The sequence below is a fragment of the Diabrotica virgifera genome, chromosome 5, assembly GCF_917563875.1.
Source record: "Diabrotica virgifera virgifera chromosome 5, PGI_DIABVI_V3a".
In the NCBI taxonomy this organism is placed as follows: Eukaryota; Metazoa; Arthropoda; class Insecta; order Coleoptera; family Chrysomelidae; genus Diabrotica; species Diabrotica virgifera.
Window position 1 is genome coordinate 73,407,594 of NC_065447.1, and position 19,370 is coordinate 73,426,963.

A 19,370-nucleotide genomic window follows, 5' to 3' on the forward strand; every position below is an offset into this window, starting at 1 on the left:
TTTGCGAGTTTCTGAGAAGTGTGCGCAAAGCTTTTATCTGCTACAGTTTGCTTGCATTTCTCTTTTTATTGTTTCATTTATTTAATTTTGAAATTAAACTACAATCAGTGTTTCCTGTTTATATCAGCGTTCTGGTTTACGTAAATCATCGTCCTGACTATATGTTTACATTTAGCTTTAATAAAAGTAATAGAGATATTAAAAAACTATTTTCTAATATATCAAAATATAAATTAAATAAATTATAGTTTGCTAACATCGTATAGCCCATACACAAAATAATAATATCAAGTATTTCTCATAACTTAATACTTCTTTATGTTATAAATGTTAAAAGTACAATTTTAAGCCACGCATGTGAAGGTTTCTGCAATTCTGAAATTCACAGGAGTGCCTTAAAAATATACTTTTAACACGTATGTCATACAATATTTTTTCTACAAACGTGTTATAAATGCAATAATACAGTTTAAATTAAATTTTAAAAAACCTTTTTAAAAACCTATATTAAAAGGGATAAAGGATCTGATTGTATTGTCATGGGGGGTGGAGATCTTCTACCGCTGCTGAGGGGTGCATCGAGGATTCTTCGGAAAATAAGCAATTTTATTGCTGGAATCGAATCTTATGATTCTATATATAAATAATATAGGTATGCAAAGTCTGCAGATGGTGTGCTACTTTTTTATAAACAAAATGGCGCCCGAAAATCGTGTTTTTTTTTTCGATTTTTGCTCTATAACTCCAAAGATTTTTACTTTACACCAAAAACACCCAAATAAAAATTCACCGTAATTAAGTTCTGCATAGAAACATGTTTTTTCCGATTTACTTCGACAAAAATTTTCCCCGGAAAATGCGGGTTTTTCCAACAAAATCTTTAATTTTCAACTGAAATTTTAGATAAGTAATTGTTTATCAATAATTAAATAACATTGTAATATAAAAGCACTTTTTGCATAGATTATAATTCCAAAAGCCGATAGAAACTGAATGAACAGTTTAGCAACAATTGAATTGTTAATTAAAAATTTTCGGTCGCTATAATAACCACATTAATTAGGGTACATAAGAATAACTATGATTTTTGTATAAAAAGACACTGTACCTATCTAATGTACTTTACAGAATTGAAATTGGACTATATGTATAAACGGCCTCAGGAATATTTTAAAATTATAAACAATTTTTTGGCTTATAAACTAATAGAATATCTCGGGAAATATTAAATTAAATCAAATCGTGAAAACGGTATTGGAAATGAAGCGGCAGGACGCTTCTTTTAAAAGCAAAAACGTTTAATTGTGATAAGTGGTTCCTGAGATACAACCGGTCAAAGTTGACTGGCATTTACGGCAAATATATAAACAATAGGATCATAATTTTCAAACCATCACCTTTTTATTTTTGTCCTCTTTCTCCACAACAATTTTCATATTTTTAAAATACTCATAACATATATTATTATAATAAAAACTATCGATATTACGAGTGACAATTACCAAAAATAGCAAAATTCCAATCAAAAATTAGGTTAAAGAAAATGTAACCTCAAAGTTCAAAATCGGTATACGTTAAAAAAATGCGTTTTCTCGGCTTCCCATTGAGCAATTTTCTTCATTCTTTTTTTGTTCCCAAGTAACTCGAGTAGAGCCACCTAACTAACGCATTATTAAATGTCAAACTTGCTTTTGTTTTGTTATAATAAATTAATTTACTGACTACACTGTTTCGCTTTGTCTTTTAGAATGTGAAACAAAGATAACTATCTGTATTATAAGTGTCAAATACACGTTGTCCTATAAAAAGTTATGTAAAATTTTTGATTATTTTGTTTCTTCTTCTTCTTTTATGGCCTTTCGAAGCTGTGCTCATTTAACCAGCAACATTTCTTAAAATTAACGCCTAACTAAACCTACCATACAAGACCATTACGAAACTAATAGACCAATGAAGGATAGGGAAGGGAAAGTGAAGTTGGTTAAAAGATAAACTGTCGTTAAGATATATTATAAGGGTCATTCAATTTCAAATCACTCAATTTTGGAGCAAAAAAAATTTTGGACCTCCGATTTGTCTGAAAATTGGTATATAGCTTCTGCGGGACGTAAAAATAAGATATTTCAGGTCAAAAAATCTTCTTCTTTTTTTCTCAAAATGTTATTTTATGCGATTTTACAGTGATTTGTTGTTTATTTATACAAATTTCCATTTTCTATCGTAAAGTATCAATGGAAAACATAATATTTTAATAGAAGGGACTCAAAAATATCATTATATGGCATTATAACAAGTTACTTTGATTCAAAACAAGCTTTTGATCAAATTTTATAGTGTAGAAAACGTTAAAATACCGTTTTTAACATTTTTCTCCATTCCCAAAATAAATCATAATCGATTTGGCTGAAAATTTGCTCACAGATAGAGAAAAGATAGGACTTTAAGTGGTTAGAAGGATTTTAATTATATTATAATACCAAAAAAGTTACATGCAATATTATAGTCAAAAATATAGGCGTCTACTCTAAGTACAATTAACTCGAAAATATCGACCTCACGACAAAAATTGTTAAAAAGAAATTGTAATAATTGTAATCACGATTTATTTGAAACAATTTCAGTTCCTACCATTTTTGTCTAAAAGTTTAAAATGGCGGAGATATTGAGCAAAACAGGTTCTCCTTTAAAATCAAGATGGGGGCTAACGTAACGGAGGAATTCATTCGTGATTTTAAATTTAGGCTACTATTGACTCCCCTAAAGATCAGAAAAATAAAATTTTGGGCAGCTCGGCATTCAAGGTCAAATGCTATCCCGACTGGACGAATATATACTTTTGAGTCTGATATTACTGCATGTAACTTTTTTGGTATTGTAAAATAATTCAAATCTTTCTAAACACTTAAAGTCCTATCTTTTGGCTATCTATGGGCAAATTTTCAGCCAAATCGATATTGATGTATTTTGGGAATGGAGGAAAATGTAAAAAACGGTATTTTAACGTTTTTTACACTATAAAATTTGATCAAAAACTTGTTTTGATTCAAAATAATAATTTAAATATTATGTTTTTCATTGATACTTTACGAGAGAAAATGCAAATTTGTTTAAATAAACACCAAATCACTGTAAAATCGCATAAAATAACATTTTGAGAAAAAAAGAAGAACAAAATTTTTTGACCTTAAATATCTTATTTTTACGTCCCGCAGAAGCTATATACCAATTTTCAGACAAATCGGATATCCAAAATTTTTTGCCTGAGTGATTTGACATGGAATGTACCATAAACTAAATAAATAAAATATAATTTGAAAACAATAATTTGACATATTTAGCCTCTAATATTATGACAGACGTCAGTTATCATTTACCATCTCACCAAATATAATAACCTGCCCTGAAAGGTTTAAGCAATTATAAAATTATAAAGTGTTTTATTTATAACAGACCAACAAACCCAGGAATTAGAAAAAGTTTATGTATAGATTATAAATATTATCTTAAACTTTAAACTTACTAAACTAGTTTATAGGTTATATACAAAATATTTGAGCTGAAATTCCTAAAATGCATTTTACGACAAGAATTTTCAGGATGATGGTGATATTAAGAGGCGTAAATGCATATTTCGCTTAAGGCTGTAAATGGCTTGCAGGAAAAAATGAGAAAAACGCTTAAGTCGAACAGTTGCGATAAAGGCATGGAGTGATACTAACCAGGAATTCCGTAGCCTCGCTTATATCTGCTAATACTGTCAGCAATTTTGAAGCCAAGATCGCTTAAAGGTTTAAAGCTATAAAAAATAAAATACAGTGAACGTGATCAAAGATATAAGATTAGTCAGTCCGAATTTCTGTAATGGAGAATAAAATAAATACTGTGCAACTACTGAAGGAAAAAAACTAGGTCGCCAAGTTTAGGTATTATTACTACAGAGAAAAACTTCTTTTTACAGGCTATTGATTATGTTCAAAGTAAGAGATCTAAAAGGAACTATAACGTCAACGGGGTGTTATTATTTCATATAGTCAATGGACCTCTAAGTATGAAAAATCCGTTGGGTGCTACCATTTAAAGGGTGCGTTTTTGAGAAAGGAGTGAATTACATAGTCCCTAGGCACAGAATGCATTAAAAAACGTCTGCAGAAAAATTGTTCGCGATTAAATTTGTCAAAATAATTTTGACGGATAGTATCTCAGGAACCACTCATCACAATTAAACGTTTTTTTTATTTTAAAAGAAGCGTCCTGCCGCTTTTTTTCCAATACCGTTTTCATGATTTAATTTAATTTAATATTACCCGAGGTATTCTACTTGTTTATAAGCCAAAAAATTGTTTATAATTTTAAAATATTCCTGAGGCAGCTTAAACAGTCTAATTTCAATTTTGTAAAATAAATTAGATAGGCACAGTGTCTTTTTATACAAAAAGCATACTAGTTATTCTTATGTATCATAATTATTGTGGTTATTACAGCGACCGTAAATTTTTAATTAACAAGTCAATTGTGGCTAAACTGTTCATTCAATTGCAATCGGTTTCTGGAATTATAATCTATATGAAAAGAGCTTTTATATTAACAAGTTAGTTAATTACTGATAAACAATTACTTATCTAAAATTTTAGTTAAAAATTAAAGATTTTGTTGGAAAATCCCGCATTTTCCGGAGAAAATGTTCGTCGAATTAAATCGGGAAAAACACGTCTGTATGCAGAATTTAATTGTGGTGAATTTTTATTTGGGTGTTTTTGGTATAAAGTTAAAATCTTTGGAGTTATAGAGCAAAAGTTAAAAAAAAACTCGATTTTCGGGCGCCATTTTGTTTATAACAAAAGTAGCACACTATCTGAGGAGTTTGCATACCTATATTATTAATATATACATATTAATAATATAGGTATATGCCATTAAATAAATAAAAAAATATATATATACAATCATAAGATTCGATTCCAGCAATAAAATTGCTGGTAAATAACTTTTCCCAAAAATGGCCTATTCTCCGATAATCTGTCCAGACTAATTCTCCAAGAGAAGATTGAGGGCAAGAGAGGCCCTGGATGTAGACGTATCAGGGTTGGCCAATCGATTGGACTGGTCTCAGTTAACTGATCTATTTCAAGCTACTGCGAATAGAATCAGATGGGTCAATGAGGTCGCCAACACAATTCTCTAGAAGGTGGGACCTTTTAGAAGAAGATTGAAATTTATTGTATGGTTAAATTTAAAATAATGTCCAGTAGGGAGAATAATATGTCACTCCTTATACGTTTTGTTCATATGATATTTTTCCATTTCGTAATTTTATTATTAGTAAGTTGTGATTTCTTTTTTAATCTAACTTGTATTTATAGTTCACAACTTTTGTCTTTCATAATTATTAGATTTTCAGTAGTAATTGCACAAGAGCTCTAAAATTATTGAATTTTTCCCGAGTGACACTTTGACAGTTTTAATTTGTCGAAGGCGAGTGAAAATATGTCAAAGTGTCACGAGGGCAAAAATTCTATATTAACTTTAGAGATCGAGTGCAATTTGTTGCGAGTGCAATTTGTTGCGATTATTTCATGAATAAAACTTCAAAACCCAAATTTTATTGTAATTTATATATGTAAGTATAGTAAAACCTCGATATAACGGACCTCTATTTAACGGACTTAACTCTATTTAACGGATATAATGGACAAAAGATCCGGTCAAATGTAAAAAAATTAAAAACTTCCATTTAATAATATACATACTTAACCCTGCACATACCAAGATACGTTGCATAACAACGGGGTCCCCGTGGATCCCAAACGCTATATTTTACAAAGAAATTCAGTAAACTTTTTATTATAGCATAATGAGGACACATTTCTAAATAGTCTAATTTATTTTAAACCTATTATTATATAACGGACTTTCGGTTTTAACGGACACCCCGTCCCCCCAATTAGTCCGTTATATCGAGGTTTTATTGTACAATTTGTAAAATCACAATCAAAATGAAATTTATAATTCGAATGTATTTTTATTTTTTATTTATTGAGAAGTTTTATCAGTTATTCGTTTTTCAAATTTGTCACCAGTAAATCATCAGGGAATACAGCGTTATTTTCGAATGAATATGAAAAATTAATTATACTACAATCACAATGAAGATGCGCTAGAAATAAACAAACCAAGACACGTTAAATATTACGTTGAGCACCCCCAAATCATGATTTACAACGTTGATAAATTGTAAACCCAAAATCATGATTTACAAAAGTTAATACATTGTAAATCATGATCTGGGAGTGCTCCTCGTAACATTCTACGTGTCTTAGTATGTTTATGTTTATCTCTAGTGCATCTTTATTGTGATTTTAGTATAGATGACTCCATCTTCAGCTGAAGAGGTGCTAGGACAAAGGGAAATAAAAAGTAGGAAAGAGTGGTTTGATGCACAATGCGAAATAAAAGTCAAACAGAAAAACCAAGCAAGAGATAAATGAATATCAACTAAAAATCAGTCCAGTTTATTAAATTCTGGTGATTTGGGTGGCCACGCTACTGGTCCATTGAAAAATGAAAATATCTCGAAAACTAATAAATTTAGACGTAGGGAATGTTATCTAAAAATTAAAGTACGGTAATGGTACTTTTCAATAGTGATATAAAATACATGGTATTCCATTTAAAATTACTGAGAAAATAATGTACTTGCGTTTTGACTTACCCTGTATTTGATATAAAGAAAATTAGCAATATCGACCATTCTTGAAAATTTTGACAATACGTTAAAAAATATGGCATTAATAAATCATTGTTGTTTTGCTTATTTTTATTTATACAGGGAGTTGAACTTGTTACGATTTTCATATGAAATTGGTTATAACTTTGTAATTACCCTGTATAACATAACAAACCTTTATATTTTTGTGATGGAGAAGTTAACAGGATTTCGACTTTATAATAAAATATAGGGTGTTCTATTTAAAAGAACAAAAGTTTGATCTGCCACTGTGTTATCGAACACCCTGTAACATTCTAACGAATTTTGTAATGTGAAGCTCAAAGGTGGCTAAAATTTTTGTTATTAACTTTTATTGCTATCTATTACTATAGCGGAGCTATTGAGCTTTACCCTACTAATCAATCACCCTGTAGAGGAATTTCTCTACTGAGTACAACATATAAAATTTTAACAGCCCTCATCAAACAAAAACTCAATCAATTCACAGAGAAAAAATTGGGTACTATCAGCAAGGATTCAGAGAAGGCAGATCCACCACAGATGCGATCCACATAGTTACACAAACAATCGAAAAATGCTACGAACACAACATAGAACTTCACATCCTCTTCGTAGACTTCAGACAAGCTTTTGACTGTATTGGAAGAAATAAATTATTTATTGAAATGAAAAATCAAGACATACCAGCAGAATTAATCAGATTAACAAAAATGACCATGGATGGATCTCGAGCTAAAGTAACAACAGAAGAAGGTAGCATAAAATCAATTGCAATAGAAATAGGAGTACGACAAAGCGATTCCCTGTCAACGACAAAATTCAACATACCAGCAAAAGGAACAGTCAAGGCCAGCAAAATTACAGGAACTACAGCCCACTCCTTAGCACAAATAGTTGCATATGCAGATAATTTAGTTCTTATGGGAAAAGACAAGGAAAGATTAAAAGAATCAGTAAAAATCCTGGCAAAAGAAGCACGGAAAAGAGGTCTAGGAATTAACGAAGGAAAAACAAAATATCTACTCTGCTCTAGAAGACAAGATAACAGGACGAGAGAAATCAAAATAGAAAACTACACTTTTGAAAGAGTCCAACAATTGAAATATTTGGGAGTAATAGTGAATGGCCAAAACAAGAGAAGTGAAGAAGTAACGGAACGAATACTAGAAGGCAACAAAACATACTGGAGATATCATAGACTTATGAAGGACAAGAACTAATCCATAAATACAAAACTGAAAATATACAGAGTTGCAATCAGACCAGTAGTTACGTACTCAGCTGAGACAATGTGTCTCACGGAAAAAGATGAAGAAAAATTGAGAATATTCGAACGGAAAATCCTCAGACGGATTATGGGCTCGATAAGAATGGACAACGGAGAAAAGAGAAGAAGAATGAACCATGAACTAAGAGACATAATGAAGGGAGAAGATATAGTTAGATTTATTAAAGCACACAGGGTGAGATGGCTGGGACACATAGAGAGAAGGAAAAACGACCTACTGATTTAGAAGATCACCAGATGGAAACCAGAAGCTGAAAGAGCAAGGGGAAGACCCAGAGAGAAATGGGAGGACCAGATCAGGAGAGATAACAAAACATTCTGGAAGTGAGAAACTGGAGGGAACTATGCACAAATCGAAATGAGTGGAAGAAAATTGTAACGAAAGCCAAGTCATACAACAAACTTTGACAACATACAAGTGGAATGCGGAGTGATTCACCGCAATAAGCGAATCAGAGAGCTCTAAGTAAGAGCGGCAAACATTCCAACCGGAATGAAAAGTCCTAATGATGATGATGACTCCAATCCATTGGATTTAATATAATACGTTTTGAAACACCATCAGTTATTGGGGAAACTATAGAAAACTTATCCTGAGTTTCCCAACCGCTGAATTTAAAAAAGTATTCGTCACTCTGAAAATCTTTAATTTTAGGTCGCTTCAAGTCACAATGAATGTTCCTACTTATTTGGCGCAGTGTATTCAAAATTATGTTGAGCAGTATAACACACGCCGCCATTCATAAATGAACATGGGAAACGAATTTGGGATCTACCCTGATTAAAATGGAACATAGACATCAAAGTGCCACCGCTCGAGTGAACCTAGTAATTTCTTTAGCTCTAAACTGTGATATACACACACTCAAACTTAACGGAATCACCATTTATTTCAAAATAATATTTATTTCTTTGAAAAAACTTGTTATTGTTGCGAAGAATAAAGGTTTTTATTGAAAATAAATAAAATGTATAAGACAATCGGATAGTACAGCTCGGTACGGTATAGGTTATTTGCTTGAGTTGCAAATTGAACGAAAATAAATAAACTAACTTTTGCGTCCAAAAACGAAAATATGCCTGATATGAGGTTAAAGAACTTACAACGAGGAAAGATTATTGGTCTTGTGGAGAAAGTAATGTTCTCAGAGGGACATAGCTGTAGAACTAGGCGTAATACAGGGCGTTCTGTCCAAAACCTATGCTAGGTAATAAGAACTAGAAAAGCTCAAAAATAAAGCAAGGAAAAGTCGCCAAAAGTAATACCGGCTCTCCAAGATCGTTTAATTGTCCAATCAGCTGGAAGACACCCAACCATTTCTCAACTGCAGCTCCAAAGGCAGCTTTTGGAAGCTACAGGTGTAACTGTTTCAGCTGAAACGATAAGAAGAAGAGTTCGTACCAGGAAGTATACAGCGGGAGACAGTTATCGGTTCCCGAGTTATCCAGGCAGCACAAGATTGATCGCCTATATTGGTGTCTTCACCACCAAAACTGGAACATTGGGAATTGAGAAAATGTGCTATTTTCAAAAAAAGTTAGAATTTGTTTAAAATCAGATGACCCATTAAATCGTGTACTTAGAGGTCTAAGAAGACAAGCAAGAACGAAAACTGTCAGATCTGTTCACAAATATACAAGGGGAAGTGTAATGTTTTGGAGAGGAATTGTGATCCGTAATATCACTCCTTTAATTTTCATCCAATCAACTTTAACTGCTCACAGGGATGTTGATAACCTGTAGTCAGGTTTGGAGAGGTGAAACGGGAGAAAATTTAATTTTATTGCATGATATTGGACCTCCACATACCATTAGAGTGACTACAGACATCACTGAAGCAGAAGGTACCCCTTGTTTGTAGTGACCTGCTTGCTCACCCGAGCTTTATCCTATAGAGTATTTGTGGGATATGCTTAAAAAAAATGAGAGCTCGCCGGGATAATCCACAAAACTTCGCACGACTAGTACAAGCTGCTCTTAAAGATGGAGCAACCTACCACAACGAAATGTTGATAATTTGATACGAGCGTGCCCACGCAAACTGAAGCTTGCATAATAGTCTGGGCTGATTATTGGAGAATAGGTCATTTTTGGGAAAACTTATTTACCAGCAATTTTATTGCTGGAATCGAATCCTATGATTGTATATATTAATAATATAGGTATGCAAAGTCCGCAGATAGTGTGCTACTTTTTTAATAAACAAAATGGCGCCCGAAAATCGTGTTTTTTTCAATTTTTGCTCTATAACTCCAAAGATACTTTACACCAAAAACACTCAAATAAAAATTCACCACAATTAAATTCTGCATAGAGACGTGTTTTTTCCGATTTACTTCGACGAAAACTTTCTCCAGAAAAAGCGGGTTTTTCCAACAAAATCTTTAATTTTCAACTAAACTTTTAGATAAGTAATTGTTAATCAATAATTAAATAACTTGATAATATAAAAGCCCTTTTAGTATACATTATAATTCCAGAAGCCGATGGACATTGAATGAACAGTTTAGCAACAATTGAATTGTTAATTAAAAATTTACGGTCGCTATAATGACGACAATAATTATGATGCATAAGAACAACTATGATTTTTTCATAAAAAGACACTATACCTTAGGGTGGAGCGAAAATTTTTTTTTCTGAAATTAGTTATGCCTGAGTTACAGAAAGTTGTGGAAGTACAAAACGAAAATTTTCAGAAAATTACAAAAATATATGTCAAGTGCTTCCACCGCCCCCACCATTTTCAATATATTTTCATTTTGAGACTGATGTGGCGGTGGAAGAAGAGGTTGGATTGATTTTTTTTATTAAAGTTTATTGTATTATATATTATAATAAATATTTTTAGAGGTCACCGGTTCCTTTTTTCCCAAATTAAAAAAAAATTCTTGAAATTTATAAGTGATAATTACGAGCCAAAATATGGTAGTAGACCTTTAATATGAGTCCGGGCCTGTATCACTGAAACTTGTTGTGACATGCATGACGAAGACGAAATAATAGACAGACGCTACACCGTAACACCGTACACCATTAGTCATCGCCTAGATACAGCGAAGATAGTTACACGTTAATGAGTTATTTAAAACTTAAAATGTCTAAGAATACAAGAAGTGCAATAGAGTGCCCTCTTTTTGGTGTACCAAGAGAGTTACCATGTTCCATTTTACCCACGTTTTGTGATGTGATAAAATACTTTTTATGGGTTCGATATAATTTAGAAAATAATGGTACTAACCGAAATCTTCTTGTGTCGGAGGCTTCAGAAATTGTTGCTCAAAAGGTTGAAGGAATTTGGAAATCTGCTTCAATTCCAATTGTAAGCCATCAAAGAATTGTATCATTAATTAAAGAATACCAGAAAAAGAGAAAAGATCTTCTGAAGCCATATTTAAAAAGAAAAGACGTCGCTTCTAACAAATCAAAATTAGATGTGTTTAAGAAAGACAGTTTGCGATTGTTTGACATTGCTGCGTGTAAATGCGAGAATTTTAATTCATGTTCGTGTTTAAAGCAGAACAAGGTAAGGAAATTAATAAGTTGATAATTAATTTAATATGTAACTGTTATTTAAACGAGTCGTTAAAGGAATGTATAAACTTCAATATTGTTTTAGGTGCCGATAAAGGAACGCCCATTTCTCCAAGATCAGAGGTCATGTCGGCAAATGATGATTGGATCTGTAGATTTTGAAGCTGTTCGACAACAACAAAAACGGGAAATGAGAAGTAAGTGTGACAAAGGAAACAATATAATTGATGACGCAAAACCTAGCACATCCTCTTATAACAGACAAGTAGATGGTATGGAACTAGAAGTTGAACCGGTATTTAACAATATCGACGAATATGAGGTAAGCCAACCTGAAGAGAAAAAGGAGCAATCTGCCGTTATTTCTGATGAACAAACTATATTACAACCGACCAAACGTAACACAAGGAATCTCTCTGAGTTAGCTAAAACGCTAGATAGATACGCGGTATCAGACAGAGCAGGTGCTGCAATAGCTTCGGCAGTGTTACAAGATTATGGCATTGTCAACAACGAAGACACTCAAAATATTATTGACCGTCACAAAGTTAGACGCGCAAGACAACAAAATAGAGTAGATCTTCAAAGATTCTCAAAATCAACAATTTTGCTTGGTTTGTACTTAGACGGTCGTAAAGATAAAACATTAACTTTTGACGAGAATAGGAAAAGAACAATAGTAGAAGAACACATCAGTTTAATACAAGAACCTGATTCAAAATATCTGGGCCATGTATCTCCTATCTCTGGAACGGCAGCAAATATTTTAGATGCATTCAATAATTTTTTTCAAATCTCTTCGATTTCATTAGACAGTTTAGAGGTAATTGGATGTGACGGAACAAATACCAATGTAGGAAGTAAAGGCGGAATTATTTCGTTGTTGGAAAAAACAATTGGGCGGCCCTTGCAATGGTTTATTTGCCAATTGCACGCGAATGAACTTCCTTTGAGACATTTGCTACAGCATCTTGATGGTGAAACAAATGGCCCTCGTGCATTTCGAGGCCCTATTGGAGCGCTTTTACATAACTGCGAAAAGCTTCCGATTGTTAAGTTTTCTAGTATAGAATCAGAACTACCTGATATTACATCTGATTTTGAGTTGAGTACGGATCAAAACTATTTACATCAAATATGTTCATCAGTAATAAGCGGCAGTTGCTCCGAAGCTCTTTCCAAACGTGACCCTGGAAAACTAGTTCATTCCCGTTGGTTAACTACTGCTAACCGAATCCTTCGCTTGTACGTTAGTACTAAAAAACCGACTCCGAATTTAGTTACATTGACAACGTTTATAACTAAAGTTTACGCTCCAATGTGGTTTTTGATCAAAACAAAATCTTCCTGCATTTATGGCGCACAACATATATTCAAGTATATTGAATTATGCCATTATTTGCCCGAAGATTTAAAAAATGTTGTTTACAAAGTAATTAATAGAAACGGGTTTTTTGGACACCCTGAAAATATACTACTTTCTATGTTTTGGGATGAGCGCAAACATATAAGACAGCTGGCCTATCGCAGAATTTTAAAGTGTAGGACCGCAAGCGCCGGTAAATCAAATATTCGTAGCTTCGCAGTTCCAGAATTCAACTTTAAGGCTAAAAACTACTATGAACTAGTGGATTGTCAAACCATCCTATGGACTGAACCACCCATAACTGCTCGATTGACGGATGCCCAGTTGAAAGAAATAGTAGAAGACCCAGAGAAATCCGAAATTTCTCATATAAAACAGTATCCTTGTCACACACAGGCCGTGGAAAGAGCAGTCAAAATGGTAACAGAAGCATCTCTTAAAGTTTGTGGGTATGAAAGACGAGATGGACTCATTAGAAACCAACTAGCTTCAAGATTTATCATGCCGACATTTGAAAGCAAGAAAGATTTTATTTCAAACCTGTAAATTGTTCACATACGTTAGTTTAAATTTATTGTAGTAATAACTAAAAAATAAGAAATACTTTGGTCTGGTTTATTATTTTAATTTATTGATGACTGGAATTGTTGTGATAAATACTTTGGTCTAGTTTATCATCTTAATTTATTGATGACTGGAATTGTTGTGAGATGTACTGGAGGGTATCAAAAATCACGATTAAAGGGAAAATTGTATAGATACAAAGGAGATGTAATTAAAGAATTTAACATCACTTCAAAATAAAGTACGTTTCTTAACTAAAATGGTTCAGAAATCATTTTCAAAAAAAAAATAAATCAAAAAGAATTGGTGGCGATGGAGGGAATCTTGTCACAACAAAACAAAAAACTTTAAAAAGATCTATATTCTAAATTACAACTTCCCCGCAGTCAGGCGTCATCATTTTCACAAAAATTTTTTTTACCTATATACCACATATATACCGGCGTTGTGGCGGTGGAGGGGATGCCAGCAAAAAAAAACAAAAAACATGAAAAAATTATATATTCTATATTACAACTTTCCCGCAGTCAGGCGTCTTCATTTTCCTAAAAAAAAATTTCACACGTATACCGACGCTCCACCCTACTATACCTATCTAATGTACTCTACAGAATTGATATTGGACTATTTAAGCGGCCTCAGGAATATTTTAAAATTATAAAGAATTTTTTGGCTTACAAAAAAATAGAATATCTCGGAAAATATTAAACTAAATTAAATTGGAAAAACGGTATTCGAAAAATAGCGGCAGGATGCTTCTTCTAAAAGGAAAGACGTTTAATTATGACGAGTGGTTCCTGAGATTCAACCGGTCAAAGTTGACCGAAATTTACGGCAAAGATATAAACAATAGGATCATAATTTTCAAACCATTACCTTTTTATTTTTGTCCTCTTTCTCCACACCAAATTTCATATCCTTAAAATACTCATAACATATATTATTATAATAAAAACTATCGATAATACGTATGAAAATTGCCAAAAAATGCAAAATTCCAATCAAAAATTAGGTTGGAGAAAATGTAACCCTCTAAGTTCAAAATCGGTATACGTTAAAAAAAATGCATTTTCTCGGCTTCCCATGGAGAAATTTCCTTCATTCTTTTTTTGTTTCCATGTAACTCGAGTAGAGCCATCGAACTAACGCATTATTAAATGTCAAACTTGCTTCTGTTTTGTTATAATGAATTAATTTATTTATTATAAATTTTAATTTGTTTAGATAATAATTGTTTAAATAATTATACAGCTTTCAAATGAGAACATTTATGTTTTTAACTTTAAAAGGTACACTTGTAGTAAGTTTATCTAAAAAAAAGCCTACAACTGGAAAAAATATGTAGTTTTTTGTTCTTATAAAAAAATTAATCTATTATAACAAAACGAAAGCAAGTTTGACATTTAATAATGCGTTAGTTCAATGGCTCTACTCGAGTTACTTGGGAACAAAAAAAGAATGAAGGAAATTGCTCCATGCGAAGCCGAGAAAATGCATTTTTTTAACATATACCGATTTTGAACTTTGAGGGTTACATTTTCTCCAACCTAATTTTTGATTGGAATTTTGCTATTTTTGGCAATTTTCACACGTATTATCGATAGTTTTTATTATAATAATATATGTTAATAGTATTTTAAAGATATGAAAATTGGTGAGGAGAAAGACGACAAAAACAAAAAGGTGATGGTTTAAAAATTATGATCCTATTGTTTATATCTTTGCCGTAAATTCCGGTCAACTTTGACCGATTGTGTCTCAGGAACCACTCATCATAATTAAACTTTTTTTATTTTAAAAGAAGTGTCCTGCCGCTGTTTTTCGAATACTGCTTTCACAATTTAATTTAGTTTAATATTTACCAAGATATTCTATTTGATTATAAGCCAAAAAATTGTTTACAACTTTAAAATTTTCCTGAGGCCGCTTAAATATACCAAATTCAATTCTGTAAAGTATATTAGATAGGTATAGTGTCTTTTTATGGAAAAATTATAGTTATTTTTATGCACCATGAGTATTGTCAATTCAATTATAGTAACAATTATATTATAGTAACAATTCAATTGTTGCTAAACTGTTTACTCAATTTCCATGGGCTTCTGGAATTGTAATCTATACGAAAAGAGCTTTTATATTGCCAAGTTATTTAATTATTGACTAACAATTACTTATCTAAAATTTTAGTTGAAAATTAAAGATTTTGTTGGAAAAACCCGCTTTTTCCGGGGAAAGTTTTCGTCGAAGTGAATCGCGAAAAACACGTCTCTATGCAGAATTTAATTGTGGTGAATTTTTATTTGAGTCTTTTTGGTATAAAGTTAAAATCTTTGGAGTTATAAAGCAAAAATTGAAAAAAACACGATTTTCGGGCGCCATTTTGTTTATAAAAAAGTAGCACACTATCTGCGGACTTTGCATACCTATATTATTAATACATACAAAAATAAGATTCGATTTCAGCAATAAAATTGCTGGTAAATAACTTTTCCTTGTATTTTGCTAATTAGCCCAGAGTATAAGGACTAGAAGTGATAAGACTGACTACCGCAAAATACAAAAAAAAAATAAAAATAATTTAAAGATCATTCGTTTTGCATTGAAATTTTGTATGTTATTGACTTTAAAACAACTACTTTCACTTTGTTTGTTAAATACTTTTTTTGTTTTATTTAATTGTTATCTATTTGTTATTAAATTGCTTTAAAATAAATATTGCTTGACTTCGTGTGTTTGTTTTTTTTTTAATTCGCACGTAATAGTAAGAGATATCAGATGATTCTATATAAGTTTGGGTCTGTGTAAGTATGCTACCTGTCTTAAACAGGTGTTCATCTATGTGTGTAGCAGAAAAAAGAGTAAAAGTTTTTACCACTTCGATATAATATGCCTATCCCTTTAATTTTGTTTTAATTAATAAAATTGTGTAGGTTTTAATAAGTTAATATGCAAAAACTTACCACTGGTAACCTGAAGACAAATAGCTTGTAGGCATAGGATCGACAGTACAAGTCTTCTCCCTGAGGTGTACCGGTTATCTGGGGCCATACTGTGTCCTGAAATAAAAAATTTTATGAGTTTAAGAACAATTACTAAGAACTAGTACTGCATATTTCAAAGAGAAAGTACTTATAAATAGAGTAACGCCTCACTATAAAGCCTTTGATCTAGATCTCTTTCGCAATACTTCTCATTCTTCCATGAATAATGCCAGGAAAAATTTTTCAATATATGGCTCATCAGACTAATTAAGCCGTGTGAAATTGGAACCTCTAAATACGATTTTTTCAAAAAAAATTTTATTTTTTAATTGTTTATCAAATGTCCACTCTTGTCCAGCAAAAAATTTTTTTGTCCACCTTTTGTTTACGAGATACTAAAAAAACGTGAAATAAAGCCCAACACCCCGAAGTCAAAAAAACGTCGTAAAAACTGATACGTTTGATTGTCCTACTGTTGTCCACACTTGTCCAGGCATTTTTTTAATTGTCCACCTATTATTTATTTAAATTAGCAATAATTATCGTTTGTTAGTAAAAATGCCAAAAAATGGTAATTTTTGGAAATTGTTTTTCACGTTTGATTGTCCATCGAATGTCCACCCTTGTCCAGCAAAATTTTTTTTTGTCCACCTTTTGTTTACGAGATACTAAAAAAACGTGAAATAAGGCCCAACGCGCCGAAGTCAAAAAAAACGTCATAAAAACTGATGTTTGATTGTCCAACTGTTGTCCACACTTGTCCAGGCATTTTTTTTAATTGTCCACCTTTTGTTTATTTAAATTAGCAATAATTATCGTTTGTTAGTAAAAATGCCAAAAAATGAGAATTTTTGGAAATTTTTTTTCACGTTTGATTGTCCATCGAATGTCCACCCCTGTCCAGCAAAAATTTTTTTTGTCCACCTTTTGTTTACGAGATACTAAAAAAACGTGAAATAAGGCCCAACGCGCCGAAGTAAAAAAAACGTCATAAAAACTGATGTTTGATTGTCCAACTGTTGTCCACACTTGTCCAGGCATTTTTTTTTAATTGTCCACCTTTTGATTTTTTAAATTAGCAATAATTATCGTTTGATAGTAAAAATGCCAAAAAATGAGAATTTTTGGAAATTTTTTTTCACGTTTGATTGTCCGTCGAATGTCCACCCTTGTCCAGCAAATTTTTTTTTCTAGATTTCCTGATTTTTTTCTAATTTGAATAAATCAGTTGATTGAGTGGTAACATAAATTAAATATTTGTTTAAAAAAAATAATTTTTGTAATAAAAGTTAATTTTTTTATATCTATGGTTCACTTTACCAAACTCTTAATTATTCATAGTCAAATTTTATTTTTTTATAAAAAATTAAGTAATCGTGTGGGGAAAAAATTAATATGCCATTTTAATTGCCTATTTGTCTAATTTGTCAAATTCATATTAGTGTTTGCAAAAAGTGTATACAGGGTGAAATTTTTTCTAAGACCCAAACGAACTAATTTTTTAAAGCCGGACCTGATTTTTTTCTAGTTTGAATAAATCAGTTGATTAGGTGGTAATAGTGTAACGATTGACCAAAATAATAGACACATCGATCTGACCGTTCAAAAATTATGACGAATACAAATTTCTGTCAAAATGCGAAACTCGCCCTGTATATTATTAAACAATGGGAGCAGACACTTTTTAATGGTCATTTGTTATTACCTATAGGGGCCTCTATACGAGGTAGGAGTATGTACAGTTTCTCATGACTCACCCTGTATATTTTAGAAAATGAATTGAACACTTTTGCAAATAATTATAACTGATGAGAAAGTTGCCTGTTCATAGCTTTTACGCTATGATCGCAACTGCGATCAACAAAAAAAAAAGAAAAATAGAAAGTGTACAAATAAAAAAAATGCCAAAATATGTCTAGACATCAGTTGGACAGTCAAATCTATTAGTTTTTACGAGCTTTTTTCAAAGTCCAGGTGCTTGGCCTTATTATGGGTCAAATATATGTATCATTTTCTAATTATCTCTTAGGCTAAAAATGGACAACGAAAATTGTCTTGCTAAGCGATAGTAAAAGTTAAAAACATCAAACAAACAATAATATATTTCTTCACTAGTGTGGAAAAGTTTTTTTAAACGAATCTGAGGGTTGTCATTCGAGCCGAAGGCGAGCATTGTAATCAGATGAGTTAAAAAAACTGTTCCACGCTAGTTAAGAACGATATTTTATTCAACAATGTGTGAAAATGCGAATATTGCATCGCTCGAGCGTGTGGAAAAGTAACCTTTCCTACACGGCGTTGAATAAAAATATCATTTTTTGGAATTAGCATTCATGATCCGTTGTTGCTACCAAACTAAAAAATATTGCTAAGAAAAAACCAATGTTTCACAAGTAATGAAAATGTCTGAACACGAATGGACAACTATTGGACAATCTAAAGCTGTTAGTCCTGACAACTTTTTCTCGAATTCGGAAACTTGTACTTCTTCCCTGTCCAAAAAATTTTTTTCAACTATTTTTTTCAAAAAAGGTGGACAAAAAAACTTTTTGTTGGACAAGGGTGGATATTCGACGGACAATTAAACGTGAAAAAAAATTTCCAAAATTTCTCATTTTTGTCATTTTACTAAGAAACAATAATTATTGCTAATTTAAATAAACAAAAGGTGGACAATTAAAAAAAATGCCTGGACAAGTGTGGACAACAGTTGGATAATCAAAGGTATCAGTTTTTACGACGTTTTTTTGACTTCGGGGTGTTGGGCCTTATTTCACGTTTTTTTAGTATCTCGTAAACAAAAGGTGGACAAAAAAAATTATTGCTGGCAAGGGTGGACATTCGATGGACAATCGAACGTGAATAAAAATTTCCAAAAATTCTCATTTTTTGGCATTTTTACTAATAAA

At 31.8% G+C, this 19,370-nt stretch overlaps 1 protein-coding gene across 2 annotated transcripts in view; it reads right to left on the bottom strand.

Moving 5' to 3' along the window:
• Window positions 1-19,370, bottom strand: part of LOC114329770 (bone morphogenetic protein 1) — a 1,195,441-nt gene that overhangs the window by 683,494 nt on the left and 492,577 nt on the right. For both annotated transcript variants that reach the window (XM_050650132.1, XM_050650131.1), the window contains exon 3: window positions 16,441-16,536. In XM_050650132.1, the coding sequence (XP_050506089.1) occupies window positions 16,441-16,528 (88 nt within the window). In that variant the 5' untranslated portion in view covers window positions 16,529-16,536. The remainder of the gene's footprint in view (window positions 1-16,440; window positions 16,537-19,370) is intronic.